The sequence below is a fragment of the Neurospora tetraspora genome, assembly GCF_033439725.1.
Source record: "Neurospora tetraspora strain CBS 560.94 chromosome Unknown B0H65scaffold_4, whole genome shotgun sequence".
NCBI classification, from domain to species: domain Eukaryota; kingdom Fungi; phylum Ascomycota; class Sordariomycetes; order Sordariales; family Sordariaceae; genus Neurospora; species Neurospora tetraspora.
In genome coordinates this window covers 1,258,408-1,272,464 of record NW_026944386.1, presented here as the reverse complement: position 1 = coordinate 1,272,464, position 14,057 = coordinate 1,258,408, and the positions used below count along the sequence as shown (strand labels likewise).

General features: G+C 53.3%; 5 protein-coding genes across 5 annotated transcripts; 4 read left to right on the top strand and 1 right to left on the bottom strand.

The window, feature by feature from the left end:
- Positions 1-167: 167 nt before the first annotated feature.
- Positions 168-2,680, top strand: B0H65DRAFT_464707 (uncharacterized protein). The gene has a single exon (XM_062826768.1). It carries the CDS (start codon positions 596-598, stop codon positions 2,396-2,398), a length of 1,803 nt encoding a protein of 600 aa, XP_062681461.1. The 5' UTR covers positions 168-595; the 3' UTR covers positions 2,399-2,680.
- An 850-nt stretch (positions 2,681-3,530) lies between these two features.
- B0H65DRAFT_187169 (ubiquitin elongating factor core-domain-containing protein) lies at positions 3,531-7,136 on the top strand. Its single transcript, XM_062821590.1, has 4 exons — positions 3,531-4,391; positions 4,454-4,667; positions 4,727-6,129; positions 6,184-7,136. The coding sequence occupies exons 1-4, from the start codon at positions 3,625-3,627 to the stop codon at positions 7,118-7,120; spliced, it is 3,321 nt and encodes a 1,106-aa protein (XP_062681460.1). The 5' UTR covers positions 3,531-3,624; the 3' UTR covers positions 7,121-7,136.
- Positions 7,137-8,189: 1,053 nt separating this feature from the next.
- Positions 8,190-9,551, top strand: B0H65DRAFT_442322 (uncharacterized protein; the record flags this gene model as incomplete). Its single annotated transcript, XM_062825571.1, has 4 exons — positions 8,190-8,211; positions 8,306-8,326; positions 8,484-8,714; positions 8,785-9,551. 4 exons carry the CDS (start codon positions 8,190-8,192, stop codon positions 9,549-9,551), a joined length of 1,041 nt encoding a protein of 346 aa, XP_062681459.1.
- Positions 9,552-9,638: 87 nt separating this feature from the next.
- B0H65DRAFT_573319 (origin recognition complex, subunit 6) lies at positions 9,639-11,228 on the bottom strand (the record flags this gene model as incomplete). The annotated part of the gene is made up of 2 exons (XM_062830544.1): positions 10,900-11,228; positions 9,639-10,770 (listed from the first exon to the last, which is right to left on the bottom strand). The coding sequence occupies exons 1-2, from the start codon at positions 11,079-11,081 to the stop codon at positions 9,639-9,641; spliced, it is 1,314 nt and encodes a 437-aa protein (XP_062681458.1). The 5' UTR covers positions 11,082-11,228.
- Positions 11,229-11,557: 329 nt separating this feature from the next.
- On the top strand, positions 11,558-13,976 carry B0H65DRAFT_464691 (putative ATP-dependent peptidase). The gene is made up of 2 exons (XM_062826767.1): positions 11,558-11,758; positions 11,829-13,976. The coding sequence occupies exons 1-2, from the start codon at positions 11,732-11,734 to the stop codon at positions 13,935-13,937; spliced, it is 2,136 nt and encodes a 711-aa protein (XP_062681457.1). The 5' UTR covers positions 11,558-11,731; the 3' UTR covers positions 13,938-13,976.
- The last annotated feature ends 81 nt before the right edge of the window (positions 13,977-14,057 follow it).

Genomic DNA, 14,057 nt, shown 5'->3' with positions numbered 1-14,057 from the left:
CAGATGATAAGCAGGTATTATGATAGTGAGCTCGTATGGAAAGGAAGATCCCTAACAGCAGCGATGTTGACGTTGAACTAAAGTTGGGAAAGGTTCGCGGGGTAGTGTTGGCTATCAAGGTTCCCCTGCAGGGGTAATCGCCTGGGGCTGTTCCTTGCGTCGGCTCGCTCTTCGGCCTCGACTTTCATCCCCATCACTACATCAACAACCGCTCCTCAGAGATTACAGTGTCGCCGTGTAAGACAAGCCCGTAGTTGAGTCGTGGATAGTTACCGATACTAATTACAATCAATCTATGCTGCTTCTTTTCTCCTCCAGATCCTCCGAGCCCCTCCCTCCATCTCCGCAACAACATGATTCTTGGAAAGTGGTGACCGCCTCGAACGACGACACCTGCCCACTCCACACCTACAACCGTTGAACAAAGTCTATATATACAAGCTTTATTCTCCAATTGCTTGATCGACTGGAACAACTTGCGCCGTGATACCCATCTCTTCTCCGATCCTCAACAATCAACAAACACTATCGACTGGAACAACAGGCCTCGGGCGGATGAATGACAACACAACAATAAAGAAACCCGTCTTCTCCAATGTCATTCGAAATGCCGCCGCCGAATACACCTGAAGAAGGAGTCGCAGCTCCTACACCCTCCCCGAGAGCTGACTTCGGGGTCCCCTCTACTATTTACGATTCTCCTGCCTCGTCCTCGGGCGGCTCCAGACGCAGCTCAGTTGCCGATCACGACCCGTATCAAGTCTCTTCACGGGGTCATACGCAAGATCAGACTGAACCTGGAATTGACTACCAGGCGCTCGATTATGCCCAACAGGTCGACGAGGCTTTGTTATGTCCCATCTGCCAGACGCCCTTCTTCATGCCCATGACGACCAAGACGTGCGGCCACACCTTTTGCGCCTCGTGCCTCGACCGCGCTCTCGAGACCCAGCACGTATGCCCCATTGACCGCCGACCGCTCGACATCAACCGAGACATTAGCCAGACCCGAACCCGCGTGATACTCGACCAGCTCGACCGTCTCAAAGTCAAGTGCCCAAATAGCGGCTGCAATCACGTCTGCTCGCGGGAGCTCCTATACGCACACGTCCAACGTTATTGCGAACATACCCTTGTCCGCTGCCCCGACCCTCATTGCGACGAGACCATATGCCGGAAAGACGCACGCCCCGAGAACGGGTGTCTCCATCATGTTACGCTCTGTCCCTACTGCGAGATGGCCCTCACTTTCAACGACCTCGAGAGGCACTACGACCAAGAGTGTACGGGACAAGAAGCCGAGTGCCCGCACTGCGACGCCGTCGTCGTCCGCCACCGTCTGGCCAAACACATTGCGACGGACTGCGGCGAGGTCGAGACACACTGCAAGTTCCAGAGTGCCGGGTGCAAAAAGTTTGCGCGGAGGAAAGATATCGAGGAACATCAGAAGGACGGGTGCGTCTATGAGGCGATTGCGAAGCTTATGCAGGCCCGCGAGGAAGACCACAAGATTATCAATGAGTTGAAGGGACGACTAGACGCTCTAGACGGACGGACACGGCACCTGGAAAGATATGGTGGTGGTGGTGGCAGCAGTGGGGTACGGGAGTCATCTGCATTCACCAGAGCAGCACCACCATCATCAGGCCTAACCGCCAATGCCCTCAACAACTTGAACCGTATGCAGCCGGCCACATCAGGCTATGCAGACGTGGACGAGGCCAATCAAAACATCACGCTGGATGATCTCTTCGAAACCTTCGACCAAGAAAACAACCATCACGATGACAGCAACTACAGTAGCCCGCGCGCGACAGCGGCAGCTATGGCGGCGGATGCACCCCCTGCCCCATGGACACAAAACAATGGCAGCGGGCCGTGGGAGTCACCAGAGGATTACATGCTCTCCCAATTCGAGGCCATGGAGGCCAGGATCGAGGATCTGCGGAAGATGATGGTGGAGCTGGACGGGAGACACACAATGCGACTGGTCAACGACACGATGAGGATGAACGAGCAGATTGCCGAGCTTGGGAGTAAAGTAGGAGTATTGGGGATGCATACTACCTGGTTGATGAGTATGCAGAGGCAAAGTCGCGGACAGCAGAGTGGTGCTGGGTCGACGCCCGGTAATGCGAGATCAAATATTTCTGGTGCTGGTGGTGGTGGTAGTGGTGGTGGCAGTGGCGGTACCGCTGGTAATAACGAAGAAGGAAGAGGCAGGACGACTACGACGGCGGCTGGTGGCTCTGGCTCGTCAAGGACGGCGACACAGACGCAGCAGGATAATAGGAATCGTGATGGAGAGGGTGCGAGAGGGAGGTATCTCAATACCAGTGATATCCCGCCGTTGAGGAGGAATAGTGTCGGGAGAGGTGAGAATCCACCTCGACTGTGATGCATGTTTGGGGTTACTCCCGGGGACGGTCACTGGGGTCATACGCTTTTGCTAATTACGGATATATACTATAATGGTCTGAGGGAGAACAACGTGTATGCATATACTTTGGATTTGGCGTTTGGGATGGATCGGAAAGCACAAAGAGGTAGTCTTGTTGCACATCGGGCCATGGTCTGTAGGCCTGAGGATATTGTACAAAACAAAATCGAATTTTCACGCCATGATTTTGTACCTTTGAAGGGATCAATGGAAACGGAGGGAAGGGCTCAAAGATCATGGTATTCGTCTATCTTCTTCCTAGGAGTTCGAACTCGGAGCAAGATATACTTTACGAACTTCAAGCATAATTGCTTGCCTTGTGACATGACACCTATGACACCTCAAAATGGAAGAAAGAGGCTTGAAGATATCCAAAATAATGCTTGACTTGGCTCCCAGCAGTTGTCTTGCTCATGTAGGTCAAGAAAGGATCACACCTCTTGAGGAGTGGTAAAGTGTAAGAAAGACGGTCATATCGGCGTTAAGTGTTCTGTATTTACATCGGAGGAAAAGGGAACGATACTTCAAAGACACTTCACTCCTAAATCGCTTACATGTAAACGTTGGAATTTCTCGGCAATTTCTTTTATCAGAAGCCCCGGGAAAGAATTCGTAAGCATTTCCATGTCATTCAGTTCGTTTCTGGTATTAAAGTTGCCTAGAAGTAGGAGTTTACTGTCCGACTGTTCCCGCCATCCGGTGCCCATGGCACCTGCAGTGGATGAACCCCGCCATCCGCCATCCAATCTAGAACTGCAGGAACTCTATGCAGCAGTCTTCGGGGCAGGCAGGCACCACGTCACGTTCACAGACATCAACGTAATCTTGTCAGGGCAGAGGTGCACAAGAATCGCTACTTCCTCCCGATCACTATCCGAGGGCTTTCCGCTAGAGTCTGCTAGAGTAATTCCCTTATTCCTACCCAACGTCGGCAACCGCGCTATCACATACTATCGCAGCTACCTCGAGGGCGAAGTACCAACTTCGACAACCTGAAACCAAAGACAACCTCCAGCTTCTGGCAATCCTCCATTCTCCTCGTCCTTCGCCTCAACATCCCATCGTATCCAGCTTTGCCTCGTCACCACCAGCCTGAGCCCTGCCTCTCTTACGCCCTCTCCATCAGCTTAATCACGATATCCATATACCATTAATCCCTTTCCTCTTCGCCCAACGACGACGAGATGGATCCGAATCAGCAACAGCCGGCGGCCACGCCGGACGCGCCTGATAAAGAGACGATGGAGCAGATCCGTGCCCGACGACTGGCTAAGCTCGGTGGCCCCAGTACCGCTTCTGCTACATCGCCAGCTGCGTCCTCCTCCTTGACGCCTCAACCTGGCACAGCCGAGCCGAACCCGGGGAGGGCAGAACCCTCTCCCGCTGCTGCGGCGGCGGCGGCGAGTTCGTCAAAGATCGCAGACAAGACACCGCGAGTTCAGCCCAGGTCGATAATCAAACCGGCCTCACGAGATGTGCCAGAGCCACCACCAGGTAGTTCCGCTTCCCGAAAGAGAGAAAGATCCCTTTCAAATATTGATGATATTCCATGCCCACCAGCACCGCGAAAGCAATACAGGGAACCGACGTTCGAGGAATGGACCGACAAGCTACTCACCAGCATCCTTCGCGTTTCTCTCGATCCGAGCCAGACCTTCGATAGCAGTGGGCATAACTTGACCTATCTGCCAGAACTCAGCCAAGAAATCCGGAACGAGGGTCAGGAGCCCATGCTGTCGATAGACAGATTTCAGGAGGCTGTTATGGAGGCCGGAAGCGTCTATCCTCCGCACAAGCCCCTGTTCGAATACTTCCTGGCATGCTGGAAGCGGGTAACCAAGTTCAGGATCTTGAGGGCGCCGACTCCCGAGAAGGAAGAGGCACTCAAGGAGGCCAAGCGCTTGTGCTTCTCCAACTGCATCTTCGCCATTACCATGCCCGAGATGTTTGGGTATTTATCTCCCATGCCCCTTGTACACTTTGCTCTAACTGACATGATTCGAACTTGAAAAGCCGAGAACCGAACCCAAAGCACGACACCCTGGTACCCTACATCTTGGAGGGCGTTGCGAAGGAAGACGGCCTTGACATCGAGTTCTACAACGAGGCCATGACGCGGATCGAGGACGACGATAGCATTGTGCCTCTCTTCACAAAGGCCATGGTGGAAATCAGCACAGCGCTGTCTACCAAAAACATGAATGGGGATTACCAGCCACACGTCCAGGTGAGTTTTTCAGGCAACCTGAACGAATCGGGCTGGGTATTGACGTTGGAACCTCGCAGGCCCTCTTCACATACTCGAGATATCCGGCTCTCTTGAACGCTTTGGCAGAACACCCTACTTTCCTCATGGCGCAATCAGCCCCCAACATTGAACGGTTCACGCTGCTCGGTCCTTTCTTCCGTTTGTCGCCCTTACACCCAGAGGCGGCCAGCTACGACTTTGCCTCACCGAGGACTCTTGACAAGGGCCGAATTGGCACAACCCAACAGTCATTACAAATGACCTCGGCTGCCCATCAGGAACACTTGACGACGATAACTAATGCTTTCATACGAGCAAGTATTAGCTCGAGAAACAAGCTGCTGAACTGGTTCGCCTACATCTTGAATGTCAACCACAAGCGCACAGCCACTTACGTCGACCCCAAGACGGTTTCTACAGACGGATTCATGGTCAATGTCACCGTCGTCCTCGACAATCTATGCAAGCCCTTCATGGATAACTCCTTTACGAAGATTGACCGTATTCAGGTCGACTACTTCAGGCGGAATCCTAGACTGGACATCAAGGATGAGACCAAGCTCAACGCTGACCAGGAGCACTCGGACGCGTTTTACTCTACAAAGCTCAAAGGGGAGAACAACTTTATTACAGAGGTCTTCTTCCTCGCTTTGGCGGCACATCAGTATGGCACCGAAGCCACTCAAAACAAGGTCAACCACCTTGACAAGCAAATCAAACGTATCGAAAAGGATTTGGTACTCATGGAGGCCGAGAGACCCAACCTGATCGCCAATCGTCCGGAACGGGTCCCTATGCTGGAGGCGGCGCTGAAGAGACACATTAAGGCCTTGGAAGGAGCCATGTCGACCAAATTTGCCATCGAAGGCATCATGACCGACAAGACGATGCAGACGCGGTCACTACAGTTCATGAAGTACACCATTGTCTGGCTGCTGCGAGTAGCCAGTCAGTCCGACTACATCCCATGGAAGAAAATCAGCCTTCCGCTGCCTGCAACCCAGCCAGAGGCTTTCAGGTGTCTTCCCGAGTATGTCTTGCAGGTAATTGTTGATAACTTGAAGTTCACCTTCCGCCATAGGCCAGAGGTTATGGTCTCGGCTATTGGTGACGAGGTCGTTGCTCTATGCATAACGTTTTTGGAGTCATCCGAGTACATCAAGAACCCGTACTTGAAATCGTCGTTGGTTACCCTCCTTTATCATGGGACCTGGCCGGCATACCATCTCAAGAAGGGCATTCTTGGCGACATCCTTACCGGTACTAAGTTCGCAAATGACTACCTGCTACATGCTTTGATGAAGTACTATATTGAGTGCGAGTCCAACGGCACCAGCTCTGCGTTCTACGAAAAGTTCAACATACGTTATGAGATCTTCCAGGTTATCAAGTGCGTTTGGTCCAATGATCATTACAAGAAGCAGTTGACAGAGTCCAGCAGGTAAGTATATGCTGTATCCTGCGAACCTTGATGTATTTGACTAATTCGAGCCAGGGTGGACCGCGACTTCTTCGTTCGTTTTGTCAACCTTCTCATGAACGATGCAACCTACGTTCTAGATGAAGCATTGGGCAACTTCCCCAAGATTCATGACTTCCAGCAACAGCTTAGGGACCCTAACCTTTCGCAAGAGGACCGCGAAAAGATCGAGAGCGACTTGCACGACGCGGAAAATAAGGCCAGTTCCTACATGCAGCTTGCGAATGAGACAGTCGGCATGATGAAGCTCTTCACTCAAACCCTGGCTGATTCCTTCACCATGCCTGAAATCGTCAACCGCTTGGCCGGTATGCTCGATTTCAACCTTGACCTCCTCACCGGTCCTAAGAGCCGGACGTTGAAGGTTGAGAACCCTGACAAGTATGGATTCAACCCCAAGACTCTGCTACCGCAGCTTGTGGATATCTACCTGAACTTGGGGTCCTCGCCTGCCTTTGTCGAGGCCGTTGCCGCAGACGGCAGATCCTACAAGCCTGAGACCATGGCGGCTGCTACCAACATTCTTCGCTCGAAGGCACTCAAGGATCCTGCCGATATGCACGCGTGGGAGGTGTTGTGCAAATGCTTCGAAGAGGCCAAGGCCATTGTCGACCAGGCTGACCTCGACTTTGGCGACGCACCCTCCGAGTTCGAAGACCCCATCATGGGCGACTTGATGAAGGACCCAGTGATCCTGCCCAGCAAGCACGTTGTCGATCGCTCGACTATCGTGCAGCACTTGCTCAGCGACCCGAAGGACCCGTTCACGAGACAGCCCATGACTATTGATGATGTCGTTCCGGAGACGGAACTGAAGGCTAAGATTGAGAAGTGGATGGAGGAAAGGAGGGCTGAGATCCGCGGTAAGGTCGAGGGAGTGACGCCTGCTGCTGGTGATATTGCTGGTGCGGAAGCGGCGACGGGCGGAGATGCTATGGACACTACCGAGTAAGGGGTTATGGTGGATGTATGTGTTGGGGTTACCTACCTACATAGACACAGATTTTTGGCTTGGTAGGCATGGCATGAATCATCAGCGCAATAGGACATAGGAGGAATACAAGAAGCGTAAATATCATCGTTATTGAATTTGGGTTTTACTGGGGATTTATGACCGATCATCTTGAAAACAAGGATGGGAACAGGGTCATTCGAGGCAATGAATGGAAAAAGTGGTGGGATTACATCAAAGTCGTACACTTCATACACTATAGGCATTAGCTTTGAGGAATTCCTACCAGCATAGAAATGAAATGGGCGTACATTGAGCAGGAGATGACTCGCGATGGCTGGTTTGTAAGCACACCCTCAACGGCCCGATTCAGTCACCTTATCACCGATGGGCAGTAATACGAATTGGCATCTCTCAAGTCAAATCCAATGTCAAAATTCCAATCAAACCTTATCATAGTTGTCAAACCGGGTTACAAAAGAAACGGCGTTAGTAATTAGCAGATTAACATATCTCATCACCTGTTTTATCGCCCGCCGTACAAGCCTCGGTGCAAAAAGTAGCGAGCGCATCGCCAAACAGGGGCATCAATGACGTTTTCCCCACGCTAAGTAAGCTTGATGACTCCACATTGCTTAGGCGAGCCACGGGCGGGCTTAGCAATTGCTTGGGAAGGGAGTATGGCGGGGCTACCTCTATGTAGTACAGTTCACATCATCCGCCCGGGAAAGTTCGAAATCGCGGGGGATGAAAGGAAATGGGGATCGAATCGGGATAGGATAGGATGGGGATGGAATGGAGATTGGGGGAAAATTCTACGTGGGGTGGGGGTTGACGGGTAGGTATTGGGAGAGATCGGAGTGCGGACGGCGGGACTGCGGGGAGCTCGGGTTTGTATATAAGAGACACGAGGACCCGGCAGAGGGGGGGGATCGTCGTTGTAGTTTTGCTGTCTCTCTCTTCCTTCATCACCTTCATTCACTACATCAATCCGTGTTCTTTTTCATCTTTGTACTACCTCGTGATACCCTAAACCGTGTTTTTTTATCTCTTAGCGAAATCAGACAAAATGACCAAGGTTCTGTTGACTGGTGAGTTTCTCTTCTTCTCTCTCTCCCGTTGAAGACAATCTTTGTGTGGATGAATTGTGGATTGCTGACGGAATGATCTTGGTGTCTTTTACAGGTGGCTCGGGCTTCATTGCTGGTATGTGCGAACAGTCATACTTTCAAACTAGAGACAGATGTGTACGCCATCGGCCGTATATGGACCAACCGCAAGAGGAGGAATACACCATGGACGAACATACAGAAGTTGGGACATACAAGAGCAATGGATGGACGCTAACGACTTCAATGAACAGCCCACGTCCTCGAGCAGCTGCTCGCCAAGGGCCACACCGTTGTCACCACCGTCCGGTCCGAGGACAAGGCGCAACAGATCCGCGAGGCTTATCCCGACAAGGCCAGCAGCGGCGAGCTCAAGGTCGTCATTGTTCCCGATATCGCCAAGCTTGATGCTTTCGACGAGGTCGTGAAGGAGCCTGGTCTTGAGGTGGTCTTGCACACTGCTTCGCCTTTCCACTTCAAGTTCCGTAAGTAATCCCCTGCCTATCCCTACTCAACGAGCTGTGTGGAGAGGATTTGCTAACAACCGCCCCAAAGAGGACCCCAAAACCGAGCTCATCGACCCCGCCGTCAACGGCACAACCGGCATCCTCAAAGCCCTCGCACGCTCGGCGCCCACCGTCCGCCGCGTCGTCATCACCTCCTCCTTCGCCGCCATCATGGACGAAGACAAGATCACGGATCCCAACCACACCTTCAGCGAAGCCTCGTGGAACCCCGTCACCATCGACGACATCCACCGCAGCCCCGCTACCGCCTACCGCGCCTCCAAGACACTCGCCGAGAAGGCCGCCTGGGATTTTGTTAAGGATCCCGCTAATAATGTCAAGTTCGACCTGGCCACCATCAACCCGCCCATGGTCTTCGGCCCCGTCGTCCACCACCTCGCCAGCCTGAGCAGCATCAACACCAGCAACGAGCGCATCGTTGATTTGTTGCAGGGTAAGTGGAAGGAGGGTGTCGCTTCTACGGGCCCGGCCACTATCTGGATTGACGTGCGCGATGTTGCTAAGGCGCATATTCGTGCTGGGTTGGAGGTGCCGGAGGCGGGTGGTAAGAGACTGTTTACGACCGCTGGTACGTTCAGCAATAGCGAGATTGCGGAGAATGTGCGCAAGAATTTCCCGGAGTATGGGGATAAGTTGCCTGAGGGAGAGGCGCTTAAGAGCGGCGAGCTGCCGCCGGCTGATCAGCGGTTCAAGATCGATAATAAGGCGACGAATGAGCTGTTGAAGATTGACTTTATTAGCGTGGAGCAGATGGTGGTTGATACGGTTAAGAGTTTGAAGGAGCATGGTGCGTAAGAGATGTTGGGTTGGTAGAGTGAAATAGTTAAAGAAGATTTGGGATACGAACCTGGGTGTAAATTTTGTGACAAAGCTGTGGCCTTCTCATTCGTCCTCGTCAATGTCCATGTTGGCCTCGGGCACTTTCCTCTTCCGAGGTGTCGCGGTCGTGCTGGCGGAAGGATTCTCCAACGCCTTGATCTTCCTGAGAATCCCCTGCTTCCAAATCGCATACTCCCTCTGCTTGCGTTCACCCAGGTAATCATACCGGTCCTGGAACATGCTATCCCCCTGACCAATGCGGACAAGTTCAACCTTATTTGCGCCAACCTGCCCATCCTCTGCCCCCTCATCATAATCCTCCCTCTCCAGAACCGTCCTCGCCAAATCCTCAACACCAGCAGCCCAATCCATCTCCAACCACCCTTCCCTCCCAATATGCAACGTAGCCATATCCAAATCCCTCAGCCTCACACCATCCCCCACCCACCCCTCCCACACCTTTTCCTCCTCCTGTTCCTCCTCCCCAACCTTAACCGCCACCTTCACATTCTCCCTCGCCTTCTTCAACGCCGCCGCCACTTTCTTTCTCATAGCCACGTACTCACCCTCGTCAATATCCGACCCAGGCCAGGTGACTCCGCGCCAGACAAACAGGTACAGGGCTCCCAATAGCGAGACCAAGTTCGCATTAACCCATTCGTCCTCTGTCCGCTGACCGCGCGGGGCAACGATGGATTCAACGCCTGACATCACCACCGGCCCGATGTGCGAGGGACCTAGTTCTTTGAGTAGGAATCGGAGGGTGGGTTTCATCCAGCCTGGTAATCCCCCTCCCTCACTCCCCGAAGCACCATCTTTGCGAGGGAACAAGGTCCCGCGGAACTGATGAAGGGATTTTTCTTTTCCTTTCCCCGCAGTGCCGGGAGTCGCCGTCCTGCCAGTCCCAGTGGCAGCTGATCGGGTACTCCTCACGCTCCGTCCTGCTGAGGGGGAAGCGGTGAGGTCATCGCGATTGGCTTGGTCGCGAAGTCGGGAGGTAGGGGTTTTGATGGTCCGTTGGCTGCGTGGGGTGGTGGCGGTCGGTTCTGATTTTCTGGGGGTTCCACTGCCGCGGCCAGGGATCGAAGAGGTGGAGGGGAGGATGTTGGAGAGGTGGGAGTAGAGACGTTTGTAGATGCGGGGAGGGATGGGCGGGCGGGGGTCGATGGGGGGGAGGTTGAGGGTTATTTTGAGTCTGTGAGGATGTGTTAGTGTTGGTTTGTAGTCACAGACATTTGAATGACATGTAAGTAATGGAAGGTGAAGTAAGGCTGAGATGGGATGTGAAGGGATGAGTTGAGATGAGATGAAGTATCGTTCGTACCTGTCACATGCGAGGTGGGCACAGGCATAAGTGCGTGCAATCTCCTCTTCGGCTTTGAGTGTGCTTGCACGATGGCGGGATTGGGCGAGGAGTGAGCTGGCGAGGTCGGTGAGTGGTTGGGGAAGAGTGGTGCTGTGGGTTGGTAAGAGTGATAAGAGCGCCTGTTCTATAGAGCGATTCATCTTGGCTTCTTCTCACTTCTGAAAATTAGTAAAAGAGGTAGGTATGAGAGTTGAGTTGGTTGGGAAGTAATGTTGTATTTGTATTCAAGTTAGGCTATGTTTGAACCCAAAATGTGTATGAATTGTTTCTCATGAACTCCATAAGCCTCTCGATGGTGAAGCGAACAAAACAGACCGAGTGCGTGACGCGACGAGACTCTTCGTATAAAACGCCAAGTCACGTGTAAAGACTCCGCTATCGGCACATCTGTTAGTGCATAATTGCTCCCTAGGTAACTAAGAACTACGTAACGTTGTGGAGCAATATGCGCACCGAGCTTTTAGTGTAGCAGTGCGGAAGGCTAGATGTCCAAAGTGGCAAGAACTGACAGCGACTGACTCTGTGCTACAGAAAAAGGTTGCCACCTGTCAAGACGGCATCATATATATAGGCGGCAACTGTGGCCAATGATCAGCTAATCAAGCCACTTGCTCAACAGTTCCGTCCTCCGCCGCGTCCAAGTGGCAGTTCCGTTCAGTTGCATCACTGCAGTCTGCCACTGACTGGCACTACTGACACTGTCACTTCCACAACCAACACTCGGTCATTGTGAGATATCCGCTCCTTCGCATCTGTCGCAAACAGAGAGAGTGGGTGCAAACAAACCACCATGGCTTTCCACGCAAGTGGGCTGCCGGTAAGTCTTGCGCCATCAGGTCTTTATGTAGTTAGCGTTCACTTGAAGCTGACCCCTCGGCGCCTGCTAGACCATCGCGGCGGCAACCACAGAGTTGTGGCCATCCATCGCGACAACCCTGACTGCTCCCTTCAGGTTACCGACATCCCTCAAGGCGCAACAACATTCCCAAACATCCCTCGACTCTCACAGCTCGACAGCATCCTCGATCGCCTCTCGCAAGCTTGCTAGTTCCCCCGCGCGCGAAGCTTCAAGCTCCTCGGCGCTGCCCGACTTCCTGAGAACTGCGCCTCTACCCCAGACCGTTTTCCCTCGGGGTCTAGCAAATGCTGCGCCTACAAACATTTTCTCGGAAATCTCAGGCATGTCTTCCCGCCAGCTCGCCATGGCGAACCCCCTCTTTCGGCGCTCGTTCTCGGCGCTCATGTCGAGGCCCCTGGGCACTGTCAATACCCTCCGGTCCATGAGCACCCACCAGTCCGGTCGCATTCCGTCTTTCCGCTCGCCAGTACACTCTCCTCTCGGTTTCACTCTCCAGGTCCGCAACTTTGGAAACGGTGGTCTTTCGCACAACCTCCTGGCTGCTCGCGAGGCCGCTGCCAACCAGTTCCCAACCAGCGCCGGTGCTCAGTACGCTTTCTACCAGGCTCTTTTGAAGGCGAACATGCCTGCTATCATTATCGAGAGATATCAGTCTGGACGCTTCGCTACTAACGAGCAGGTAGACCAGATCTACCAGCAAGCCCTTGCCATGTCTACCGGTCAACCCTTCACGCCTGCGAACAACGCCGCCGATAACACCGTCTATCACCCCTCCGGTTTCACCGCTAGCCAGATCCATGCCGCTGGTACCGCCGCTGCTGCTCAGCACACTGGTGGAAACATGGCCATGGTTAAGCCGATCGCTGCTGGTGCCAAGACTGGTCCTCTGCATATCGTGGTGGATGAAAGTTTCGGAAGCGCTGCTCTCAGATGGGTCAAGTTTCTCATGTGGTTCACTCTCTTCACGTATCTCAGCATGGTCGTCATCACCATGGTCTTCGAGGGCTTGAGCAGCATCAAGCGCCCCGGTGGCAAGCTCGAGGCCAACGAGGTCAAGCCCGAGAACCAGAAGGCTCGCTTCGCTGATGTCCACGGTTGCGACGAGGCCAAGGAAGAGCTTCAGGAACTCATTGACTTCTTGCGCAACCCCGAGAAGTACTCGACTCTTGGTGGCAAGCTCCCCAAGGGCGTGTTGCTCGTTGGACCCCCCGGTACTGGTAAAACTCTTCTGGCTCGTGCTGTCGCTGGCGAAGCTGGCGTGCCCTTCTTCAACATGTCCGGTTCTGAATTCGAAGAGGTCTACGTCGGCGTTGGCGCAAAGCGTGTTCGTGATCTCTTTGCTGCCGCCAAGGCCAAGGCTCCCTCAATTGTTTTCATCGACGAACTTGACGCCATTGGTGGCAGGCGTAACTCTAGGGACGCTACCTACGTACGTCAGACTCTCAACCAGCTTCTTACCGAGTTGGACGGTTTCGAGCAAAACAGTGGTGTGATCATCATTGGCGCTACCAACTTCCCCGAGTCTCTTGATAAGGCGCTTACCCGTCCCGGCCGCTTCGATCGCAATGTTATGGTCTCTCTTCCCGATGTCCGCGGCCGCATGGCCATTCTCGAGCATCACGCCAAGCGCATCAAGGCTGCTGCCGATGTCAACCTGGAGGCCATTGCTTCCAGGACTTCTGGTCTTTCTGGTGCCGAGCTGGAGAACATTGTCAACCAGGCTGCTATTCACGCCAGCAAGTTGAAGGCTCAGGCTGTTACTCAAAAGGATTTCGAATGGGCAAAGGACAAGGTCATCATGGGTGCTGAGAAGCGTAGTATGGTTATCACAGCCAAGGAAAAAGAGATGACTGCCTATCATGAGGCTGGCCACGCCCTCGTCGGATATTACGCCAAGGACAGCGCAAGCTCGCTTTACAAGGTCACCATTCTCCCACGTGGTCAGACTCTTGGCCACACTGCCTACCTCCCCGAGATGGACAAGCACTCGTACACCGTCAGGGATTACTTGGGCATGATTGACCGTGCCATGGGCGGCAAGGTCGCCGAGGAGATTGTCTATGGTAACGAGCTTGTGACTAGCGGTGTTAGCGCTGTACGTTTTCCCCCCACTTCTCTACTTTATTTAACTGGTTAACTAACACAGCATATAGGATCTTGACATGGCCACCAGAACCGCCTGGCAGATGGTTGCTCAACTCGGCATGTCTGAGAAGCTCGGCCCCGTTGAGTATCTCCGCAAGTACAACCAGCTCAG

Bases quoted from the DNA above. Each gene is read 5' to 3' on its own strand.
- B0H65DRAFT_187169 (XM_062821590.1), top strand. From the start codon at position 3,625: ATGGATCCGAATCAGCAACAGCCGGCGGCCACGCCGGACGCGCCTGAT. The intron at 4,392-4,453 runs GTATTTATCTCC...GAACTTGAAAAG, and splicing joins ACCATGCCCGAGATGTTTGG to CCGAGAACCGAACCCAAAGC. The intron at 6,130-6,183 runs GTAAGTATATGC...AATTCGAGCCAG, and splicing joins CAGTTGACAGAGTCCAGCAG to GGTGGACCGCGACTTCTTCG.
- B0H65DRAFT_464691 (XM_062826767.1), top strand. From the start codon at position 11,732: ATGGCTTTCCACGCAAGTGGGCTGCCG. The intron at 11,759-11,828 runs GTAAGTCTTGCG...GGCGCCTGCTAG, and splicing joins TCCACGCAAGTGGGCTGCCG to ACCATCGCGGCGGCAACCAC.
- B0H65DRAFT_464707 (XM_062826768.1), top strand. From the start codon at position 596: ATGTCATTCGAAATGCCGCCGCCGAATACACCTGAAGAAGGAGTCGCA.